The 25,296-nt window shown below is 34.6% G+C and overlaps 2 protein-coding genes and 1 long non-coding RNA gene across 4 annotated transcripts; 2 read left to right on the top strand and 1 right to left on the bottom strand.

Moving 5' to 3' along the window:
• Positions 1 to 9,019: 9,019 nt before the first annotated feature.
• Positions 9,020 to 10,268, top strand: LOC110733518. The gene is made up of 2 exons (XR_002513644.1): positions 9,020 to 9,418; positions 9,503 to 10,268. It is a non-coding gene; the product is annotated as an uncharacterized LOC110733518 (long non-coding RNA).
• Positions 10,269 to 16,159: 5,891 nt separating this feature from the next.
• LOC110733517 (heavy metal-associated isoprenylated plant protein 45-like) lies at positions 16,160 to 17,131 on the top strand. 2 transcript variants are annotated; one of them, XM_021913577.1, is made up of 3 exons: positions 16,160 to 16,316; positions 16,511 to 16,586; positions 16,701 to 17,131. In XM_021913577.1, exons 1-3 carry the CDS (start codon positions 16,278 to 16,280, stop codon positions 16,859 to 16,861), a joined length of 276 nt encoding a protein of 91 aa, XP_021769269.1. In that variant the 5' UTR covers positions 16,160 to 16,277; the 3' UTR covers positions 16,862 to 17,131. The 2 variants fall into 2 exon arrangements, with proteins under 2 accessions (XP_021769269.1, XP_021769270.1); XM_021913578.1 differs by having other exon boundaries at positions 16,170 to 16,428.
• Positions 17,132 to 17,133: 2 nt separating this feature from the next.
• LOC110733709 lies at positions 17,134 to 18,789 on the bottom strand. The gene is made up of 3 exons (XM_021913795.1): positions 18,724 to 18,789; positions 17,619 to 17,966; positions 17,134 to 17,508 (listed from the first exon to the last, which is right to left on the bottom strand). Exons 1-3 carry the CDS (start codon positions 18,787 to 18,789, stop codon positions 17,134 to 17,136), a joined length of 789 nt encoding a protein of 262 aa, XP_021769487.1.
• Between the last annotated feature and the right edge of the window lie 6,507 nt (positions 18,790 to 25,296).

Genomic DNA, 25,296 nt, shown 5'->3' with positions numbered 1-25,296 from the left:
GTAACATAATGAATGAAGGGTTGTATAATTGTTTATGGCACTATTTATTGATTTGTATCTTTCAGGATTTGGTAGATCTTTACCTTGAGTCTTTGGTCTGTTTATCCAACTCCATGGAGTTTAAGGACCACACCCCATAGATTTTAGATTTTTGTTTAATTGTGAAAAAGTTGTGGTTTTTGAGGTTAGTCGAGGATAAATATCTACTCGTAATAATTAGTTGCCTTATTGGCTTATATGAACTACCAGTATATAAATATTTTTTTCTTTTTGATGGCCTCACTTAACTTATAGGAGTACGAGTTATGTCTTAATTTTTGTCAATTGTGATGTATGTGTTTGTGCACGTATCACGTATGTGCTAAGAATACTCCGTAATGTCATAATATTGGTCTTTAATTATCATAATTTTGATTATAATTTAGATTCAATGGAATTCTAATCCGACTTGCTTGACTTATCTAATACCTGTATAGGCGTTTCACACACCAAAACCTCACCCTTACCTTAAACACATACCGTAAATTAGAGATTTGAAGATTGGATAACTTCATTTACTTGTACAACTTAGCTGGTACAGTTGATTATTCTACAAGCTTACTAATAGAATATTATTAGTAGCAGATGCTTTACAAAAAATACGTGGGCAAACCACTTTTCTTGCATAATCGTATAATGTTAACGCGTAATCAAGCAAGCATATGTCGACGCTGAATCAGCCTACTACTTACATGGTCAATTAATGGCTAATGTTAACTTAACCTCTGCATTAATGCATTTTTTTTTTTTTTTTTTTAAATTTAGAGTTATATTATTAGCCTTCTACAACTTTCTTCTTCCCCTAGTCCTTCCTCTTACACCACTCAATCTCATAGCGACTAGCGAGGTATTAGTGCTGGTACCGGGACTGAATGTTTGCGCCGCTATCAGTGCTGGTAGTGGTAGCTGTATAGTGTATAGGCTTCATATATATGACCGACCTCCCGTTATAAGGGCAGCATTATTTGGAAATGATTCTGAAAACAGAATGCTCCTGAGAGTCTTAGAGTATTTCAAGGTATATCAAGATGTCTTAAGGCTATTGTCCGAATGCCTGGGTATCCTTTTAGCTCCGCTTGGCTAGTAAGCTTGAGGACTCCGCTTGCACGTTTGAAGGTCCGACCTGCAAAACAAGGAAGGTTAGCTGCCCCGGAAGCTGTTATCTGGGAAAGTCCCTCCGATTCTTAAGTTAGCAAATGTACTTTTTAGAGAGAGAAAGTAGAGAGAATTAGGAAAAAGTTACCATCATTAATGATTGGAGAACTTATTTATAATTTTACTTTCAGGTGGTAGAAGATGTACTTAATTGAACATATTAAGGATAAATTTGTACTTTGCAATGATTAATGATGGACTGTATCATAGAGGGGTATTCTCGTAATTTTAAGTCACTGGGCTTAGGACAATGAACTTGGCCCAAACAGGAACTAAAGAGTTTTTGCTCATGGCATCTCATGTGATATTGATGACAAGCCTTGTGATATCATGTGCACTTGTGCAGTGGAGTACTAACAGGACAATTATTTTTTATGTTCAATGATTTAGAAAGTAATTGGAAAAGATATCGATTAGCAAACTGATTTAGGAAATAATTACGGATTAGATATTGGCAAATTCAGTTTTCTTGGACTGCTAAATGGTTTGTAATAGGGATTACTAAACTCAAACAGTAATTATCTATTTGTCTATTGTGAATGCTAATCTATACGCAAGAGTATGACATTCGTGTTTTGAGATCGGTGTTTTATTAACTCTAATAAAGTATTTTCATAGAATGTCCTCGTTCCATCTACGCCGACAAGGCATTAGCCTCTTCGAAAGAAAGGAATGGAAATACCATAGCGTGATAGCGGGCATCCTACACATTTTCCTTGATATTTGAGGGATAGCTCATATGGTTAAGAGTTATCCTCCCGATTTTAGTCGATTCTGGAATCGAATCTCATCAATAACTTGAGTAAGAAAGAAATTAATACGAACTTAATAATGTACTAAGTTAATGTTGGCCATAAGGCCATTAAGTTAAACAGAAGAGCCTATGTTTTTTTTTTTTTTTTTTTTTTTTTTTTGTAGGAATCTAAAAGAGGTATTTTCATACACCTCAATACTGATTTGTTCTGTTTTATGTAGTAAGAAGAAAAGAAGTATAAAACTTGTTACTTTTAGGCCAAACATGGCTATACTTACAGAGGCTTTTTCTCATGCACACGCCAATAAGTTCTTTTATCTTTGGAAGAATGATCATGCTAGCACTCACTTTTAATCTTTTGGAAGTATAACCATGTATTTACTTTCAATTTTTATATGTTACTACTAGCTAAGTCTAGTAGCTTCGAAAAAAATAATAAAAACATAAATACACTCATACAACGTATTTATAATGGCTATTGTAAAACCAGCTTATTTGAAGTGACTATAAATCTATAATGTTAACAAGTGAATTATTGCGTGTTATACCTTTTACTTAAGACCAATAGTTGAATAAAATAGATGAACATCAAAACTTACTAGTTGCCAAGATAATCCTAATAAACCACACGATGACTCGCCTTCTTCCTCTAAGAAACTCGACGTTAGGCTAGTCTTTGATGTATACGAAAGCTTGATGTATTATCATACAAACGGTGGACAATTGAAAGTTCCTTTAGCATTTTAGTGTTTTTATTTAGGTTTGGGAAATTCTCTTTGGTGAATTCCAATTTTTTTCACTTTCTAAGTGGTGAACAAAGTTTTATAAAATTATCTTCAGTACTCGTAAACTTTTTATACTTATTACTTATGACATTAATTATTATATTTTATAAAAAATTTAACTATAGTTAGGTTTTTTTTAACAATAATATTTAACTATAGTTAGGTTTTTAATTATTTTTTAACAATCTAATAATTATACTAAAATTAAAAAATCAACCACCTCTTCCCCCACCCACTGTCAAGCCTCCCCTCCCCCTGCCAGCGGCCGGCACCCCTATCAAACCCCCGGCGCCGGCAACGCCTGACCCGAAACCCCTGACTTATCCCGACATCTCCCAAACCACCACCTCTAACCCCCCACTAATTAGCCACCTTAGCCCAACAGCCTCCCCACCACCACCACCGACACCTGACCCGAAACCCCTTCGCCAGCAGCCCAAGTCCCCTCCCCCACGTCGCCGCTGCCCACCATAGCCAAAAATACCACCCCGAAACCCTAAAACCCCAAAATCAAAACCCTAAAAATCGATTTTGGGGTTCGACGTGGTGTTTCAGGGGTGGAGATGGTAGGGGGAAGGGCGGTTTAGGTTCACCGGTGCGGGGTTGAGAGTTTGGACACCGGCGATGGGGAGGGGAGTGGTATTCGAGGGAGTTGGTGGTTCATATCGGGGAAATGGGTTTGTGTTTTAGGGGAAAGTGGAGGTGTCATAGGTGGAGGAGAGGGAGGAGGTAGGGGTCGCCGACGCTAGGGGTGAAAGTTCGCCTGTTTTCGGCCGTCGGGAGGGGGCTGGGCAAGTGGGCAGTGGGTTGGGGGAGGGGTTAGGTTTTTTTTTTTATTATTTTTTTTTTATAATTTCAATATAATTTAAAAAATAAAAAACTAACTATAGTTAAAGAGATAACAATTATCAATGGTAATCGATAATTTAGGTTTACCATTGATAATAAAATTTAAGAATGTTTACCACTTAGAAAAGGAAAAATTGTCAAAAATAATACAAACTTTGAGCAATCCGCTAAAAACAAGTTAAACTTTTGATTATTTCAGAATAATACAACCTTTATGCGATATCTTCTCAAAACAAGTCATGACCTGTCATTAACCGGATTAGCAAGTTGAAAGTGATACGTGTCACTATTTAATTGGTTTGTGATTTTTTAATTAATTTTTCAAAAAAAAAAACTAAACTCATCTTTCTCCTCCCTCTTTACTGCCATACTCTTTTTTTCCCTTTCTCCACTGTGCCACCATCAAGCTGCCCCCGTTGCCGCCGTGTAGCTACTACCATCAACCCTCGAACACCACCTTTGACCATTATTACCCGCACCTCCCTGCCCATGCCACCATGTGGCTACTTCCCACTTTCGAAAATCACCTCCAAATACCACCCCACCATCCACAAACAAATTAACCCAACAATGACCACCCTTCTCTCTCTCCTCCATTTGAACTCCCATTCCTAGTGCAACCCAATTCCTAAAAATAATTGAGATTGAATCGAAATTGGGATTGCTCTATTGAATTGATGTCATGGGTTCTTCACATTGAGCCAAAATTGGTTGAAATTGGGGCTGCTTGGTGTTCGTTTGTGCGGCGGTTGAGGGCTGCTGCTAATTGTTGTGGCTCAATTGCGGGCTGTGAGGTAGGGGTGCGAGAATTGGTGCTGCTAGCTACTATTGAGGGGCAGAGGAGATGGGTACTCTGGGATAGTCGCGATTTTGAGGGAGTGTGTGAGATGGCCTTGTGGAAGTTGCGGTGGCTGTTGGTGATGCGGGCTAGAGGTGCGGCTGCTCTGCTTGCGTCAATTGTTGTTGTTGTTGGCGAGAAAGGAGGTGCAGCAGCAGCGAGTTGGGAAATTAAAAGAGATGAGAGTTAGGGGTGGTTATCGTTTGTGGGTGGGGAGGCCAAAAGGGAAGTGCTGGTTAAGCTTGTAGGGTGTAGCCGGACACGAAGGTATGGCTGGTGGCTTAACGGTGGATGAGGTTTTAGTTTTTATTCTTAATAAAATAGTTTTACTTGGTTAACAGGTTGTAGGTTATTCAACCTATTAAAAGAAAATACTCCATAAAGTTTGTATTATTCTGACATAATTAAAAATTTAACTTGTTTTTAGCGGACCACTCAAAGTTCGTATTATTTTTGACAATTTTTTCCTTAGAAAATGAAAAAGTTGGAGTTCACTAAAGAGAATTTCCCTTTAGGTTTTGATATTTTGTGGCTTATTGTTCTTTTGTGTATTTTTATAGGTTATTGAGTGGTTTTAGAACATAAAAAGATGAACCAAATAAAGGATTCAATGCGAAGCACAAATGGAAGTTCCTTAAACTGATGAAGAAGAAAAGCGCTTGCTGAGCACGTTTTGTTTGTCTAGGTTCATTGAATCCACGAATTTGGGAAGTCTTGGGGAATAATTTACAAGATCTACATCAGTTGGAAAAGATATATATGTATAAAGAGAATATCTTATCAATAGGTTAAGATATGAAAAAAGATATATTTTCCTAATCTTATCTAATTACTTTCCTTATCTTTGAAAGATTCTCACTTATTTGTTAGCCTATTTAAAGCCAAAAATTAGGAGACATTGTAGACTAGAGTCGCGAGAGAAGGGAGGCTTCACTCCAAAACCCCTCAAGGGTTTGGAGTCGTTTGTCACAGTTCATGATACATTACAACGGAGGAACTCGAAGCTGTCTGATAAGAACTCAGATCCGAATTCGAGGAACTTGATGGGTTCTTGTTTCGTTTTCTTTTCTTATCTTTGTGTTATGAGTCCTTAATTTGTTATGCTCAGTAACTATTAGTTTGAATCCATGTATTAAGTCTTTGAGACGAGTAAAGTTAGTTTTAATGATTAGAGCTTTGGAGTATTCTTGAATTGTTGTTTTGTTCATACGAATGATGATTTCTTATAAGTAGGTGTACGACTATTTACTTGGGTCTGATTTCTTTTGCTAATTAATATTACTAAGTCCGTAATTGCTTGGAAACATTAATGAAGTAGCAAACAAATGTAGTGGAGGACGTTCCACTCTTTTAATTGAAAAGTAATTAAGGTCAAATCACGTAAGTTCCAGAGTGTTGTGGTTGTCTTGGCTTTATGTTTTCCTATTTTTTAATGTTATCATTAGGTTAATTTCCTTGCTTGTAGTATAGGGGAAATCTGTTGGTTAGGGTTAGTGAAAGTCGTACAGGATCAAACCATTAATAAGGGGAAACAAAGGAACTTGTTCATTTGCATGGTGGATCTCTATATATAGTTGCTAAGTATCTCAAGTTCCTTATCTGTTATTGTTCTTATTGTTTCGGGGTTTTCTGATGTCCTGCGGGAGAGTTACAATTCCGAGACTGGAACCGGACGCCTGTACCTGCAAAATAACGGAGACTCCTGAGAGCTCCGCCTCCAACGGTCAAGTTAGTACCTGATTAAGGAGTAATTAATGCGGAAATTAAAGTAATAAGGTCTCTCTAGGTGAGAGTGTTTAATGTTGGTAATCTGCTTTGTTAGCGAGATCAGCCGGCTATTAGTGTGTTCCGTAACGTTTCTGTTCTGTTCTGTTCTTCTCTCTAGGTGAGATTAATTGCTTGATCCCCTTTAATGAGGATTAATTAAGTATTTATAGTCTTGAGAAGCGTGCCACTCTCTAGGTTTAGGGTAAACCTAGGGCTGACCGGGCCTCTAAACAGGATTGGGCCTTGTTGGCCGGTTTTCCCATTTGGCATGGGTGGACACGTGGCGTGTCTCAATTGGTCCGTAGAGGACGTATCTGTGATTGACACGTGGCAGGCTCCTATTGGCCTACGTGAAGGACACGTGGCGGAACCTGGTTGGTCCACTTGTCAGACGGTGATTGGTGGATAAAAATCCCCTAATCACTTATTAGTTTAAGTTTCTAGTTGTTATTTGATCCTTATCCTTAAACTCCCATCAATTATTTCTTTCGTTGTTTTGAGTCTTTGTTAAGTGTTTTGGATTTTATTTTTAGTTATTTGTAAGCATATTCTTCGTGGGATCGACCGCTACTTCCGCTAAATACAAGTTAGTAGTCTTAGGATAATTATTATTAAATTGTCTGCGTTTCGACACCACATCAACCACCTCCACAATATTGGAATTGGACCAGAGTATAGATAAAAGACCCAATGTTCAAATGAATTAGAGTATTAGGCCCTTCCTTTTATTTTGGCCTTTTTATAAACACTCGCTCTTTTCTCCTATTCTATCTCCTACATACTACACTACTTCTTCCTTTTCCTTGCTCATCAATCTACCCTTTGTTTTCTCTCTCCTCAAATCCGAAAGGAAGCAAATGAAACTCAAACCTCTCGATCTCACTTTTTCTTAAGGAAAAAAGCTTCAAAATTCCAAGTTTGAGTCATGGCCATTACTGTCCGTCGAGTTGTTCCGGCTAGATTTCAAATGTCGTCCGTCGCGTTGTTACATGTATGTTTCAAATGTACCTTTTAGGCTTATTCAACATTGCTTTCAAATATAAATTCCCTTTAAACCTGCAAGAGGGAGCGGGATCAAGCAATAACAATAATATATATCAAAACATATAATTATTGACAAATTATATATGAACTATTCGTAAATTAACAAATAACATGAAACTAATCAAGAAAGAAAGAGAGAACAAGCCCTCAGAACTATCAACCTTTCACGTCAAGGTCTAAGGCAAGTTCGAGCTTGCCTTAGAAAGCTTAGAAAAGAGTTGGAATTTGAAAACGGAGTGTGAAAACGGAGGAAATCGAGCTTGCCTTAGCTTAAAGTGTGAAAACGGAGGAAATCGACTCTTTTTATAGTGAAAAATGATCAAAAAGATTAGAAAAGAGTTGGAATTTGAATCGGATTAAAATTCCTTTTATCGCATTGCGATGACTCTATCGCGACACAATAAAACATTTTTTTGCAAATTTTCTTTCTATCTAACTTTTGATCCATAAGTCAAAATATGTCATATAATATGTTGTTAGAAAGCTCTTGAAGTCTACTTTCCAACCCATTTAGAATCAAATTAAAATCTTTTGTAGAAGAAAAGATATGGTCGAAATAGTGGAAGAATGTTAGTTTTGATTTTTGAATAGAGTTTCGTATTTCTTTCATATCTTTTTCGTTATATCTCGGAATTAGTATGATAATCACAAAAGTCTTATATGTGGTTGGTCACACCATGTGACCAGCCACTATAAAAGTTACTTCGCTAGTGTAATGGAGGTTACTTGGTCAGTGTTAAAAGGGTTTCGGGTTAATTAATCAAACAACGTTATAGGGATTATTATAAGTGGTCACACGGTGTGACCGGCCGCATATAAGACGGGTTGTATTATAATATATAAATGGAAAGATGATTTCAAGGGCTATCAAACCATATAAGATTTGGATAAAAATTTTGAGGCACAAAAATAATATCTGACTGTCTTTGAACGTTATTCAATTCGAATAGAATTAGGACTTTAAAAAAGATGAGTTTTATTCAATTTCAAACTCTTTAATCTTATGTTTTTAAAAAGGATAAATATGATCTTTTAGAAACTCATAAAAGCTTCTAATTAATCCTAGAAAAATTTGTAAATTGCAGCTATTTAAAGTTCGTATCTTGCAAATTGCAGCCACTTAAATTTTTTTTTGCAAATTGCAGCCTAAAAGTTCGTATAAATTGTAAATTGCAGCCTGATTCAATTTTTTCATCGGTTTACATGTTGAAAAATCTTCGGTAAAGGTTTTAGGGGTCATTTCAGTCCTTAGGGGCCCGAATTGATCTCGGAATTAGCAAAAAAATAACGTAAGTGTCTCATATTTACAGTTTTCCACAAATCGATACACTTTTATTACGCAAAACGAGATATTTGCGTTATTTTTTTGCTAATTCCGAGCTCAATTCGGATCCCTAAGAATTAAAATGGCCCCTAAAACCTTAATCGAAGATTTTTCAACTTGTAAACCGATGAAAAAGTTGAATCGGGCTGCAATTTACAATTTATATGAACTTTTAGGCTGCAATTTGCAAAAAAAAAAATTAAATGGCTGCAATTTGCAAAATAAGTACTTTAAATGGCTGCAATTTGCAAATTTTCCTTAATCCTAATTGGTTTATGAATGAGATTAAAGCCTTTGGACCCTCCACATGATCATTGGGTCGTAGATAAGACTCAATTTAGGCTCAGTTAAGTATTTTGGCCATAAATTCCTCGTTATAGCTCGAATTTGGGCTTGTAATATATCATTGGAAAGTTATTTTCAAACCCCATCCAACTACACAATTATTAGATATAGATTATGGACCAAAATAAATAGGATTAGACGTTGTTCATAAATAAGACACGAAGTGAATGGTTTTCGATATACAAAATGAATAATTTTTATTAAAACATTTTAAAAAACAAGGGATTTTACGAGACTATTCAATATTTCACCTAACAATGGCGGATCTTGGGCAAAAAAATTTGGGGGGCCAAGGTTTGATCCTTGGACCTTTTGCTAATAAGTAACAATACTTAACCACTATATCATAACTTTTTAAGTGTAATTATTAGACATTATATTAGTTAAAACAAATAACTTAGAAAAATTAAAAGGGGTCGGGCCCTGATCAGCTATAATGAAGGTCCGCCCTTGCTTCCTAACACCACTGATGAGTGTCATTTCCGACACTATTTATATCTATGTTCCTTAGATTTTGGGTTAGTTACTTTAGCATTTTTAGTGTTTTTATTTAGGTTTTTGATATTTTGTGGCTTATTTCTCTTTTGTGTATTTTTTTATAGGTTATTGGGTGGTTTTAGAAGATAAAAAGATGAATCAAATAGAGGAGTCAATGTGAAGCACAAATGGAAGTTCATTCTGAGGAACTTGAGAAACTGACGAAGAAGAAAAGAGCTTGCTAAGCACGTTTTGTTCGTCTAGGTTCATTGAATTCATGAATTTGGGAAGTGTTGGGGAATATTTTACAAGATCTACAACAGTTGGAAAAGATATGTATGAATAAAGAGAAGATCTTATCAATAGGTTAAGATATGGAAAAAGATATATTTTCCTAATCTTATCTAATTACTTTCCTTATCTTTAAAAGATTCCCACTTACTTGTTAGCCTATTTAAAGCCACGAAATTAGGGAGACACTGGAGACTAGAGCCGCGAGAGAAGGGGACTTTTCGTCACAGTTTGTGATACATTTCAGCAGAGGAACTCGAAGCTGTCTGAGAGGAGCTCAGATCCGAATCTGAGGAACTTGATGGGTTCTTGTTTCGTTTTCTTTTCTTATCTTTGTGTTATGAGTCCTTAATTTGTTATGCTCAGTAACTATTAGTTTGAAGCCACGTATTAAATATTTGAGACGAGTAATGTCGGTTTTGATGATTAATGCTTTGGAGCTTTGGAGTATTCTTGAATTATTGTTTTGTTCATACGAATGATGATTTCTTATAAGTAGGTGTACAACTATTTGTTTGGGTTTAATTTCTTTTGCTAATTAATACTACTAAGTCTGTAATTGCTTGGGACATTATTAATGAAGTAGCAAACAATTGTAGAGGAGGACGTTCCACTATAGTAATTGAAAAGTAATTCTTGATTGAGGTCAAATCACGTAAGTTCCAGAGTGTTGTGGTTGTCTTAGCTTGATGTTTTCCCAGTTCTTAATGATGTCATCAGGGCATCATATTAAATTCCTTGCTCGTAATATAGGGGTTATCTGTTGGTTAGGGTTAGGGAAAGTCGTACGGGATGTAACCATTAATAAGGGAAAACAGAGGAATTTGTTCCATAAGTCAAGCTATTCTAAAGGGTTAAATAATATATCCGAGATTATACATTTGCATGGTGGATTTCTATATATAGTTGTTGAGTATCTCAAGTTCCTTATTTGGTATTGTTCTTATTAGTTTAAGTTCTTATTTGGTAGTTCATTCTTATCCTTAAACTCACACCAATCATTTAATTCACTTCCGCTAATTACAAACGAGTAGTCTTAGGGTAATTATTATTAATTTGTCTGCGTTTCGACACCGCATCAACTATCTTTTCCATTCCATAAATATTGGAATTGGACCGCATTATAGATACAAGTACCAATATTCAAATGAATTAGGGTACTAGGACAAAAGGAATTTTTTTTTATTTTGGCTAAAAATCCACCAAATTTCAAGGTTTTGCTCTTTAATTTCCGACCAAATTCTCTCTTGTTCAGTATCACATTAGGTTTAGTTCTGGTTGCAGTAATGACCCTTTTCGTATGTCGAATATTTTCCGGGAGGTTTCAAGTGTACTTTTTGGGATTAGTCGGTATTATTGTGATTTTCATCATTTTGTTGGCTAAAGGGTGCGAATACACAATAGTCTACTGGGCTAAATGTTATTTTCAGATGGTGGAATATTATAGCTACTGTAATGTTATTTGATTTATCAGTCATCGTTTATGAGGTGTTATTGGACAAATAACAATAATATATACGAAGTATTAAGCAACATATATATATATATATTGACAAATTATATATAAACTATTCGTAAATTAACAAATAACATGAAATTATTCGTTAACATGATCATTAGGTCGTAGATAAGGCTTGATTTCTAATTAATCCTAATTGGTTTAGAAATGAGATTTAAGCTTTTGAACTCTCCACATGATCATTGGGTCGTAGGTTAGACTCGATTTAGGCTCAGTTAGTATTTTGGCCATAATTTCTTCGTTATAACTTGGATTTGGGTTTGTAATATATCGTTGGAAAGATCTTTTCAAGTTTCATCCAATTACATAATTATTAGACCCAAATTATGGACCAAAATAAACTGGATTGGATGTTTTAAGATTATGGACCAAAATACTACATAATTATCGTACATTGTCAAAACTCTAATCAAGTATTTTTGTATTATCATTAAATAAATACGGAGTACGGTTTAAGATAGAATAAACTATTTTTAAGTTTTTTCTATAATTTTGCGAAGTGTTAATAGGACATTACAAATTATAAATGGAGATGGAGATTTGAACCTATGACTTATCGTACACAAAACTTCGGTCATAATCATTATTTTTTTTTTTTGCACAACACTCAAATAACTTCCACCCTTTTTTATAAAAAAAAAAAAAAATCTCCAAATAACTTCCACTTCTATTTTTTTTTTCCTACCATTTTACTCAATATCACAAAAAAAAACACAAAAAAAATTATCTATTTTAATATATCATCAAACAATTTGCTTTTTATAAACCCCAAAATTACAAGGAATCTATATTATCATTGCACATTTTTTCCTAACTTTTCCGCATAACACATCAAAATCAATCTTTAAATTATGTGTACTTCATTTAAAAGAAAATACAAACACCATAGATCCACTATTTTCCTTTAAAAAAAATAACAAATGTATTTCTATTATATTTTTATAAATCACTCAATAACGACCTTTTTATTCATTCAACAATTATCAAAATCAGAATAGCACGTTTCTCTATGGCTGGCCATACCGTGTGGCCAGCTGACACACACAAAATACAAGTAATCATTGCCTGACTGAGTAACCCTTGACTATGTAACTTTTGACTTAGTAACCCCTGACTGATTGAATATCCCCTAACTGATTAACCCCCAAGTGACCAAGTAACCACTAACGGATCGAATAACCCCTAATCGAGTAACCTTTGACCAAATAATTTAAGTAACTACAAAACAAATAACTCGACAACACGGTATATCCAGCCACATGTGAAATTTTGTGAAACAAAAAAAATGTTTACATCATGTTTTCTACAATCCCAATATATAATTTTTTTTTTTTTAAATATTTTACAAGAAATTCCAATCTTACCAATAACACTGAAAGAGTAGCCCTTATAACATTAACGAGGTAACATTTATAACACCGAATGGATAATCCCTATAAAACTGATAAAATTACTCCCATAATAGCTGGCCACCAACCATATATAAGAGTTAGTTACCATATAAAATTTAACTCCCCATATTTAAAATATACTTTTTGTTATTAGATTTTTTGTAATATTATTTTGTAAAATATATATCCCGTGCATTGCACGGTTATACTCTAGTAACTTGAATTACGAAGTATATGATTATACCTTATGCTCGGACATCTCGGTGAATCCATTCATTGTTGTATGTAAATTTCAATGATACTAATCAAAATTTAATTTTGAGAGTGAAATTTCATTATAGTCTTTTAGATGTAATTCTTCAAGAGTGTTGATGTAACAGTTTCCTTAGAAAAAAAAATTGATCACAATTTAAAATGGGCTAAGCCATACACATGATGGATCTAGGCCCATAAAAAAGGCATGAATAGTATTTCATGTTTATCCAATCTTCTTCTGAACAAAACATTACCATCTATATTATAATTGTAGAGTCATTTAACGAGAGCCCTTCAAATCCCCAATCCTTAACTCTTATGTATTTGAGATTTTTTTTTTTTTTAATATAAAGGAAAAAATAACTACCAATCCCACTACTTTATTTTATTTTTATCATTTTTATTTTTTTTAAAAAAAACAATAACTACTCAATCACCATTTCTTTTTTGTTTTTGTTTTTCTTTTTTTGTTTTTTTTATGGGACTACTACTAACATGTCACTTTTTTTTTTGGGTACGTAGTATAACATATCCAAAAAAAATGTACTCTAAATCCCCGACCCTTCAATTACAGTACTCTAAATCCCCAACCCTTCAATTATATGCAATTTTTTTTAGGGACTACCCTCAAACATTTTCCATTTCTTTAATCATCAAAACCAAAAAGAAAATGTACATCACGTTTTTGTGCAACTGGCCTCAACGAATAACTACTTGCAACAGAACAAAGTATGTAACTCCTACAGCAAGACGCTAACTCATATGACACTAACTGAGTAACACGAGTAACCCCTATAACACTGAATGGGTAACCTCTATAACTTTGAAAAAGTAAACCCCATAATAGCATTGTGTGACCACCGACATAAAAATGTAAGACCCTGTTTTTTGAGTTTCTAAGCTTTGCTTAGAATATCATATTTCAGCATAGCACATCAGGTGTCAGCACATTATTAATACGATTATTATTAATACTCAGTACAATAGAAATTATGTACCTCCTACAGCAAGACGCTAACCCATATGACACTAACTGAGTAACACAAGTAACCCCTATAACACTGAACGGGTAACCTCTATATCTTTGAAAAAGTAAACCCCATAATAGCATTGTGTGACCACCGACATAAAAGAGTAAGACCCTGTTTTTTGAGCTTCTAAGCTTTGCTTAGAATATCATATTTCAGCATAGCACATCAGTTGTCAGCACATTATTAATACGATTATTATTAATATTTGGTACAACAGAGCTAATTAGGGTTCAACAGAACCGACCAGTCCAAAACCAACCATTACAGCTCAAGTCTAAATTACAACATCAAAATCAACTTTCCACATTTAAAAAAAATACATTTTTTCTTATATATCCCGTGCACAGGCCCGTATTTGGACCAGGGCAGCCGAGGCGCCCGCCCAGGGCCCCAAATTTTGAAGCCCACATATGCTAATGCAAGTGCCAAATAATAAATAAAAAAAATAAAAAAAAATAAAAACAATTAATTTATGTACGTACATTGTAAATATGTAAGTGCAAATATTAATTAACTCCCTTGAAACTTCAATCACATTTAATCATCTCCTAGAAAATAGCTCCTTCAATTTTGGGAAGTAGATAATCTCAAATAAATTCACCCACTCATCAATTCAATTTTACACATAAGGAGTATAATGTTTTTTTTATCTTCCTTCCCAAATTTTATTTTCAAAAGATGGATTCTCCTGTATACATATTTTCCACAATAAATTTCAACGGATTAAAAGGTTTAATACTTACAATTTTTTTATTTATTTTTTATTTTTTTATTTTTATATTTATACTCTTTCAATTGTTTTACATCTCAAATTTTCATTTCACCATTTTGGCTTATGTTATTTTATCACGTCTAAGAATAATATATATGTTACTGATGCCGTCGGCAATTACAGTTAAAAATCATAAATAAGATCTTCAATTTTATACTACTAATTTTGTTTGAATTATTCAGCTATTTTGCTTGTCAATTTTCAATTTTACTATTGTTATGATATTGATGATTGTTTCAATTTTTATTTGAATTATGATAAAGCTTAATTATTATAAGAATGTTCTGTTTTTTTAGTACAATTATGTGTTTTTGATTTATTTTAATTATTTGTATATTTTAAAAATTAAATATCTAATATTCAATTATATCTTAATGTCTAATTTGTGTCATTAAAAATTACTTGTACGAAATTCTAGGTATTACTAATTCTACATACATTGTTGAATTGAGTACTGTAATCGAAAATTCATGATTGATTTTTTAATCATGGATGGATTTTGGCTTTGACTAGCGGGATAAGGTGATATAATTCTTTAATTTTTTATTATGTTAGACCATATTGATGTAGAAATTATTATTATGTACTCATAAAAAAAATTGCATTAAATAAAGTGTTGTATAATTTTTTATTTTTTTTTTTTGCACACCCGATTTTTTTTTCCTAATACATTAACCTATTAGGGCCCCTTTTTTTTTTTTTTTTTTTTGCCCCTAGGCCACCAAAATCGCAGAAACGGACCTGCCCGTGCATGGATACAGTCTAGTTATCATAAATTCATAAGCAAATCAGTTCAATAAAAAAAATTAATACAAACTTTATAAAGTACTAAATTAATGTTGGTCATTAAATAAAATAGAAGAGTCTATGATATGCAAGCATCATGATATTTGCCGCGCACTTCGTCTAAAAAAGGTATTCTCATAGACATCAATACTGATTTGTTCTGTTTTATTTGACAGTAAGAAGAAAATAAGGATAAAACTTGTCACTTTTAGCCCAAACAAAGGCTTTATTTCATGCACACGCCAATAGCTTCTTTTTATCTTTGGAAGAATGATCATGCTAGCACTCACTTTTAGTCTTTTGGAAGTATAGCCATGTACTCACTTCAATTTTAATTGTTACTACTAGCTAAGTCGAGTAGCCGAGTAGGCTTTGAAAAAAAAAATGTATATACACTAATACAACGCGCTATTTGAAAATTTTGGTAAAACCAGCTTATTTGAAGTGACTATATTGTTTTTTCCCATAATTTTTATTTTTTTTAAAAAAATATTAAAAAGTGACTTATTATGTGTCTTATATTCTTACCTTTTACTCAAGACCAATAGTCGAATAAAATAGATTAACATAAAAACTTATGATGGCCTTTTTATCCCGTATACATAATCAAACCATCGTATTTATATACGGAGTATATACATGTCTAAAATGGCCTTATTATAGATGAGTATGATAGGTGAATATGATGCATAATTGCTTGCTCATGATTGTTCAACTGTACTCCATAATAAAACGCGTATGTATGAAAGAACCATCCTAAATTAAAGTCCAAAAAGCAGGAATAAAATTGAATTTTTTCACCTTTACCTAAAGTTGATTATACTACTATTATCATCACCAGAAAAGAAGAATCTAATGCCCCACCTCAGGCTTCATGGTCATGTTTATATACAGGTATAAGCCTTAACAATTGCAAAAACATTAGCAATTTTAGTGTTTACTAATTTTCTTAGCTCTTTCTTAGACCAACAGACTTGTATATTGTAATTCATCAACTATGACAAATGTAAGTATGAATCTTATTTTCCTTGTTCAGTTATTGTATGATCTTTAATTACTTAACACCATTATTTCCGCGTCATTTTCAGATGGTTGAGTTGAAGGTGGGATTGCATTGTGATGAATGCATCAAAAAAATATTGAAGGCCATCAAGAAGATTGAAGGTAAAGAACGATATAACACTGGAAAAAATCAACAGTACATCCTGTTTTCAGGAAATTCTGTTTCACTACTTCATTATTATGTTGTTGATTTTCTCCCCTATTTTCTTGGTTTAGATATTGAAACTTATAACATCGATACAAGGCTTAACAAAGTCACAGTGACGGGGAATGTCACAGAGGAGGAGGTGATACGAGTGATACATAAAATTGGGAAGACAGCAAGCAGTTGGGATGATCGCAAAGAATCAACCAATGTGTCAGCAGGATATATGTGATGTTATTTCTGCAGTTTGTTACAAAATCAGAATCTTTCATGCTAATTCTCACAGCATATGAATGATCTATGCAGTAGTATATACGCGTAACATGTAGTGTAATTCAATTCAGATCTTGTTGATTTTACAATTTTGATGCCAATTTATCTTCCTGTTGTTCTCTGCTTGCTGATGGCCTCATATATTTCTAACAGAAAGGTCTATACTCTATAGGATTCCAAAACTTTGTTCTTTACTTCATGTTGACTACAAGAATAAGGCTTTGGCTGATTTTATTTTGTTTGTTTAGATGGTAATAGCTGCTCACAGCGGCGATTTTTGGGATTCATGCTAAGATAATTGATCATAATTAACCAAACTACATATGCATAATTACAACTATTAAACCTTGTTCCTTTAATTTTAATTACAACTCCTGTATTCTGAGTAGCAGTAGCTATTCTCTTCCCAGGAGCCGAACCCAATGGTTGAGAGGATTTACGTTTGTTGTTGCTGCCTCGTGCACTAGAGTTATTGACTCGAGTACTCCCCCCACCTCCAAATGATATAACATGCTGTCCAGTAGCTCTAGGTTTTGTAAATAGTGTGCATAAATCATTATAGAGTGGACATTTATACTTTCTGTAAGGTGCAGCTTCAGGATGCACCTGCATGAAACCAATACATATTCAGTTCACCAGTAAATAAAAATGACAAGTTTCAACCAGAGTATTTATATGTTGACAGAAAACAGCAGATTATATGTTATGATGCATACCTTGATGTAATCCTTCCACATTTCATCATCCACATCTACCATTTTTCGCCTGTAGTCCCAGCCAAAGCCAGGGTGAGTATACAATGGTTTCACAATACGATAACGTTTCTTCAACACAGCCAGGTGTTTCTTGAGCTCTTTCTTGTCATAATCCAAACCAGTTTCTTTTCTGAACTCTTCAGTCACATGATCCCAAACTTGCTCAGAGAATCCAGTAACACAGACCTCAAAGTACTGAAGTTTCATTTCTTCGAGTAGCAACTCCACAAACACTTTCTCTAGACGCGGTGGCCAGTTTGGCTGAGACCAGACATCCTCATAGCTGTGTTGTTGAGGTTGATCGTTCACCTATGTATAATTGTATACACAGCTAATATTAAGCAGAGATAGAAACCGAAGAAGAACAGGATATATAATAAGTATTCTGTATTCATTGCGCGATTTCAGTTAATACTCCACACAATTGTTAAATAAAATTTGTTGATAATCCACACAACTGTTATTCTTACATGGTTCAACTTGTGTCTATGATTCTATGAAATCAAGACTGAACCAACATATTATCAAATTTTAGGGAATTCTATTTCTTTTTTTAAAGGCGGGTGGAGTATCTTAGGATGCCACAAAGGGAAAAGATTGTTGAATAGCGTACATGGTCCATAGGTATCACTCATTTAAGACTTTAACCAACCGAACAAGCTCACAACTACATTTACGGCACATAAAGATACGTAGCATAATACTTTGTAATACATTCTTCTAAAAAGGTACCAAAGTGTGCACATCCCTAACACAACACTGTCCAATTGCAACCATACTCATCTAAAATGTCGTTCAAAAGCATATACCCATAAGTCCACAACCATCCAAGTAGCAACATGCTAACAAAATACACATACCATCATGTAGCACAATTACATACACCCTATTAAAAAAATTATCGAAAAATCAATATGAAAGTTATTCAAATCACAAATTAAATCACTTGTACAAACTTCCTGATATTGCATGATCTTAATTATTTTGACAATTGAACACATATTGAAATCATAAGAGTTAACAGGAATAATGTTGCAACGAAACGAGAGAAAGGAAGGAAACAAACCATAATTGAAGAAGTGGGTTGACCAATAGACGATGTTATTCGGGTTCCTCCTCCTCCCTTTGGCATAGTGGTACTTCGTAGAGGCCAGATCTCTCAGTAGAAATTAATGTTATGGGTGGTTATATTTATACGAGTGTACAAATGAGGGAATTAACCAAAACCAAAACTTACCCATTTCAAACGCCAAAGTTAATTGTTTTTTCCCTCCTAATCTTCCCTCTTTGCATTTTTACCTACGGAGTACTAATTTCTTGTTATAATGTTATATCCCTAATAGAGCTCTTACTTCGGGTAAACGGGGCGGGTAAGAGTGGGTCGGGTCAATTCGGATTAATTCCATAACCTATGCGGGTCGGGTTTGGGTTGGGACATGCTTGAGTCGGGTCATACTTCTTATCGGGTTTGGGTCGGGTTACATTCAAGTCAGATTTAATTCTTCACGGGTTAAAACGGGTTAGGGTGATTCTCGGGTTCGAGTCGGGTTCGGTTCAAGTCAATAATTTACGCGTTAGAATCAGGTCGGGTTATTCTCGGGTTTGAGTCGGGTTCGGTTCAAGTCAATAATTTGCGGGTTATAATCCAGTCGGGTCATTTTCAAGTCGGGTCATTCTCGGGTTCAAGTCGGGTTCGGTTCAAGTCAATAATTTGCGGGTTATAATCAGGTTGGGTCATTTCCAAGGTGGGTCATTCTCAGATTCAAGTCGGATTATGTTAAAGTCAATAATTTGCAGGTTACAATCAGATCGGGTCATTTCCAAGTCAGGTCATATTCGGGTTCAACTAACTATAAATAGATAATTATCATTTTTATCAAGCTAATTATTTCCTTTGACTATAATAGATATGGAAATATACTAGGGAACTATAGTCTACAATTTAGGAAGATAATTATCTCCTTTAACCATACAACAAATATATATCTCTTAAATTTGAGGATGATGCTCCTTTCTTTTGTTGGTCTGGACCGACTTGGTCTCCCTAGACAAAATGCTTTGATAAGGAATAATAAGGTGGTCTAAATTGCATTTAAGGTGATTTGAAATCGGGTCAAGAACAATTTGGGTTGAATTTAGGTTGGGTCAATAACAAGTCGTGTTAATTTCGAGTCGGATTAGTAACAGATCGGATTGAATTTTTAGGTCGGGTAAGTAATAAGTCTGGTAAAATTCGAGTCGGGTCAATAACAAGTCAGGTTGAATTCGGGTCAGGTCAATAACAAGTCGGGTTGATTTCGGGTCGGGTTTGTAATAGGTTGGGTTAAATTCGAGTCGCGTTAGGAACGGGTCGGGTTGAATTTAGGTCAGGTTAGTAACAAGTCGGGTTAAATTCGGGTTTTGACTGGTTAAAATGGGTTAGGGTCAATTTCGGTTCAAGTTGGGTTCAGTGCAAGTTAATTAAATTGCCGTTGTAAACCGGTAAATTGGTCGTTTAAAAGCAAATTGGATGGTTCCACACACCCAATTGGACTCCCAGAAGATATTAGGAACCATGGTAAACATTTCGACAGTTTTTATTTTTGGGCGAAAAAAGTCAAAAAATTCCAAAATTGAAGACTAATATCCACGTTTTTTGAGAATTTTGGAGGTTTTGGGGCCCGGTGTCGAAAACTCTTGAAATTCTATGGGATACATCTTGGGGTCATATAATGTCGTTTGGAACCATATATGATCATTATTTGTTGTCATAAATGTTCGTGGTAAGCTTGAATTAATGAAATCGGTGCAAGTTATAAACAGGTAAATTGGTCGTTTAAAAGCAAACTGGATGGTTTCACCCATCCAATTGGACTCCCGGAGGGTATTAGGGACCATGGTAAACATTTCGGTAATTTTTATTTACGGGCGAAAGAAATAAAAAAAATTCAAAATCCAAGCCTAATATACATGCTTTTTGAAACATTTTGGAGGTTTCGGGGCCCGGTGTAGAAAAGTCTTGATATTTTAAGGGATACATCTCATGGTCAGATAATGGCGTTTGTAAACATATACGATCATTATATGTTGTCATAAATGTTCTTAGTGGGCTTGAATTAATGAAATATGTTGTAACACCCTAGAAATTCCTTTCTTTTAAATACCCATTCTACTCTTTTAAATACACGATTTAGGAATAACTAAGACATTACCGCCACCGTGAAAACGGCTAAGACAATTATCAAAGATACACAGCGGAAGACTCAAAATTAAAAACCAATTAAGCCAGTCAACTCAAAAGTCAACCAAACGAAAATAAAGTTTAAAACCAAACAACAAAGTCAAATAAAATCAAAATACAACTTGGAACCATTAAAGGCCCTTATTCAAAAACCGTTCCAAAACCAAACCTTTGTGTTAGTCCACATAAAATATGTCATAAATAAATAAAGCATAAAACACCTTGTAACCTAATGAAAACTAGTAAGATTCACTCTTCTCTCATGCCCCATCATGATCATGCTTCAATACCTGAAAAGTTTATCTCTACTTGTTTCCACTACTCTCTATTAGAAATGGGTCATCATAGGGCCAAGGTAAAGACATGGCCAAATACACAAACACACACAATCAGCAAAGCTGAGTACATAAGCGTAAATTAGCCACACTAACATGCTTTCACCTATCAACACACACTTACCTCATTGCACCTGTTCACAAGCATACACACCAATCAACAAGACACAATGACTAGACACTAATTAATTCATTTTGCGTTGATTACGCATCGAACGGGTTTCCACCTCCTAGCCTCCCCCAAATAAATTTGAGGTTAACTGACACGGGAGCTAACCGTGCCAGCGACAAAACCACTCAAAGGTGGCGGAATTCCTGCGCATAATAATAAATAAAAAAAGGAATATACAACGTCCTGTACTCCATTAGAAGTTATGGTTAAATATAAAACCCCATAACTCCCCCCATTGTTCATACTCAAGGTATATACGTTCCAAGAGTTTTGGTATTTACCTTTTATTGGACTTGGTGATGACTCTCAAAGCATCAGAAACAATCAACAATAATTATTCAATCAACCAAACATACCAAATTAATTCTTGAACACTTAGTGACCACATATTATTTAATGTTGAACCCTTTTTAATTCTACCTCAGTGTTAAAGACACCTTAAACGCATAATGCGCCAAAAATCCTATCCCTTGGTGTTAAAAACACCTTAAGTGCACAAAGGCACCAACATACAATTTATTCTTTGTGTACATAGACACTTATATAGCTCCTTCCTCATGCTTAAAGCATCAATAAAAATTATTTGAACCATAATAACATTCCTTTTCAATATTCCAAACATAATTAAACATGTAGTTTAATTAATCATGCCTTCTAACATGCCATAAATAAAAATGTGGTTCAAAAACAACATGCCCAAAATATAATTTTCCAATCCATAACCATCACAAATAATTCATGCTTCACAATTCAATCACAAACACCATAAATTCACAATTCCATACATAAACCTTAGCATGATACTACTTGTAATTGATTGAAATCAAACCTAGCATGATTCTACATCATCAAAATATGCTAAGTACGCGTACGTACCTCAATTAAGCTCTTAAAATGGTCAATTACACTACAACACCTCTCGAACCAAGTCTCCTACATAAAGGGACAATAAACCTATATTAATTACCTTGGTATACATAATTTCCAGCAACTTAAACTCACTTTAAATAACTTATAATAATCTGAAAATTATTTAAAAACCCCTAATTAAACTCCTTTTTAATGGATAATCACACCCTTTTATTAAAAATCACAATTATACTACTTTAAATAAAAGGAAAATTTGTAACTATTAATCCCAACTTTCGCCCATTTCCTTTCATTAATCCCAATTTTCGATTATTATTGAATAATCCTAACTTTGGGGGGCATTTTCTTTTATCAGGTCATGACCGGTCAATAAAAGTCAATGACCTATTATAACAAGTAACTTGACACGTGTCAAGCCCTGATTGGTAAAAAAAAAATTAAAAATTACAAAAATTGAAAAAAAAAAAAACCCAAACCTCTCCTTTCCATTTACCGGACCACCACACCCTAACCCCCACCCTAACATCCCAGCCACCCTTTTACCACCGTGAAACATAACCCCCACCCCTAAACTCGTCGGCCACTGCCTTTGGGCCACCAAAACCAACCGATCGACGAACCTCGACCACCAAAACCACCAGCCGCACCACCACGACCTCTAAAACAGCTGGTTCACGCGAACCTCGGCCCCATTACTACCAGGAGTGCGAATCCCAACCCCCATTACCACCAGCAGCACGAATCTCGACCCCCTTTACCACCAGCAGCGCGAACCTCGACCCTCAAAAACCAACAGCCGCGCGAATCCTGACCCCCAACATCATCAGCCGCGCAACCGCGGCCCTTGAAACCACCGTCCCCTTGAAACCAGCCGCGCGAATTCCCTCCCTCACTTACGAAAAACACCAAATGTCCCTTCCCCACCATGTTGTTAGGGTTTTCGTGAGTGGGGGGGGGGGAGATTGGTGGTTTTCGTGAGTGGATGAGGGAGATCGGGGTGAAGGGTGGAGATGCGTTTAGGAGGAGTTGCGGTGCTTGGGGGTTGTTTTCGGCGACGAGGGGTGAAAATGGTGGCTTGGGGGTTGTTGTCGGCGACGGGGGTGAGGTTGCGGTGGTTTTCAGTGGGGTAGGGGAAGGAGATGGTGGTTTCCGGTGGTGTTAAGGAAGGAGGTGGTGGGGCTATGGTGCTGGTGGGTTTGGTTTTAAAATTTTTTTTTTTAAAAAAAAATCAACTAATGAAATTGCAAAATGTGGCATGTAAGAAAAAAAAATTAAAAAAATTACCTTTTAATCAGGTCACCGGCCATTTGACCTGATAAAAGAAAATGCCCCCCAAAGTTGGGATTATTCAATAATAATCGAAAGTTGGGATTAATGAAAGGAAATGGGCGAAAGTTGGGATTAATAATTACAAATTTTCCTAAATAAAATTCCAACATTTTAAACTAATCAAAAATCCTTTAAAACTTCATCAAAATACATCTTTATACTTAAATTATCCATAGAAACATTAAATTATCTCTTACCCCTTTTAAACTCAAAGATAAAATTTAAAGCATAAAAAAAAACTTCGTTAAAAATCAAAAACTGCTCGAAAATCGTGTTTAGAGGCTGAATTTGGCCACGAGATGGTGGTGCTCACTACCAAAAGTAGTGAGTCTTTCTTAAAACGTTGTTTTCACTCGAAAAACACTACTTTTTTTTTATCAAAATCGAAGGAGTTTTGAACCTGATCGGGATTAAAACGGGATTAATATTAACGAACGGAAATCTAATAATTAAAACATGAATTTACGTGTTCAAAATAATCTGGAATTAAGTTAAACTAATGAATAGTTATAATCACCAAAATTTCAAAACATCATTACTATAAAAGCCCTAAATCAATTATTCATAAAAACCCTAAAATCATGATTTTCAATAATTAAAAAAAAAAACCCTAGGTTATAAAATTTACAAAATCTGAAAATTATAAAGTTTAATCATCAACATACAATTTGATACTAATTAAATTAATTTCAAACAATAAAATCAAAACCCATAAGTCAATAATTATAATTACACAAATTAATAAAACAAAGGAGAGAGAAAATAAGACTAACCTTTTTGTGTGGGAAATTTTTGGGGACTCATGGGGTATTTATAGAGTAGAGAGTGTAGGGTTAAATTTGGGCTTATAAAAATGTGGGCTTGAGTTATGGGATAGGGCTTAAGTTATGGGTTTTGGAATGGGTTATTCCAATAAGAGTATGTAGGAATAATTTACATTGCCCAATAATTAATAAACGTTTGGCCCAAAACATATTTTTCTTTTATAAAACTTTATATTTAAAATACTTTAACCCTTTAAAATATTTAATTAAAGCCCTTGACAATACATTTTATTAATACTTAAATACTTTATAAAAATACATAAATATACGGGGTATTACATCTGTGCAAGTTGTAAACTGGTAAATTGGTCTTTTAAAGGCAATTGTATAACTTCACCAACCCAATTGCACTCCCGAGGGATATTAGGGACCACGGTAAACATTTTGGCAATTTTTATTTTCGGGTGAAAAAAGTCAAAAAATTCCAAAATTGAAGGCTAAGATCCACGCTTTTTGAGAAATTTTGGAGGTTTCGAGGCCAGGTGTCGAAAAGCCTTGAAATTTTAGGGGACACATCTTGGGGTTATATAATTCCATTTGGAACCATTTATGATCATGATATGTTGTCATAAATGTTCGTGGTAGGCTTGATTTAATGAAATCGGTGCAAGTTGTAAACCGGTAAATTGGTCGTTTGAAGGCAAATTGGATGGATACACCCACTCAATTTGAATCCCGGCGGGTATTAGGGATCATGGTAAAAATTTCAGTAATTTTTATTCCAAAGCGAAAAAGTCAAAAATTCCAAAATTGAAGGCTTTGTATCCACGTTTTTTGAGAAAATTTAGAGGTTTCTGGGCAAGGTTTCTAAAAGCCTTGAGATTTTAGAGAATACATCTCGGGGCCATATATTTCCGTTTGGAACCATATATGATCATTATATGTTGCC

Source organism: Chenopodium quinoa, unplaced genomic scaffold (genome assembly GCF_001683475.1).
Source record: "Chenopodium quinoa cultivar QQ74 unplaced genomic scaffold, ASM168347v1, whole genome shotgun sequence".
Taxonomy (NCBI): domain Eukaryota; kingdom Viridiplantae; phylum Streptophyta; class Magnoliopsida; order Caryophyllales; family Amaranthaceae; genus Chenopodium; species Chenopodium quinoa.
The sequence above is the reverse complement of the archived record's forward strand: the minus strand, read 5'-3'. Positions and strand labels throughout refer to the sequence as shown.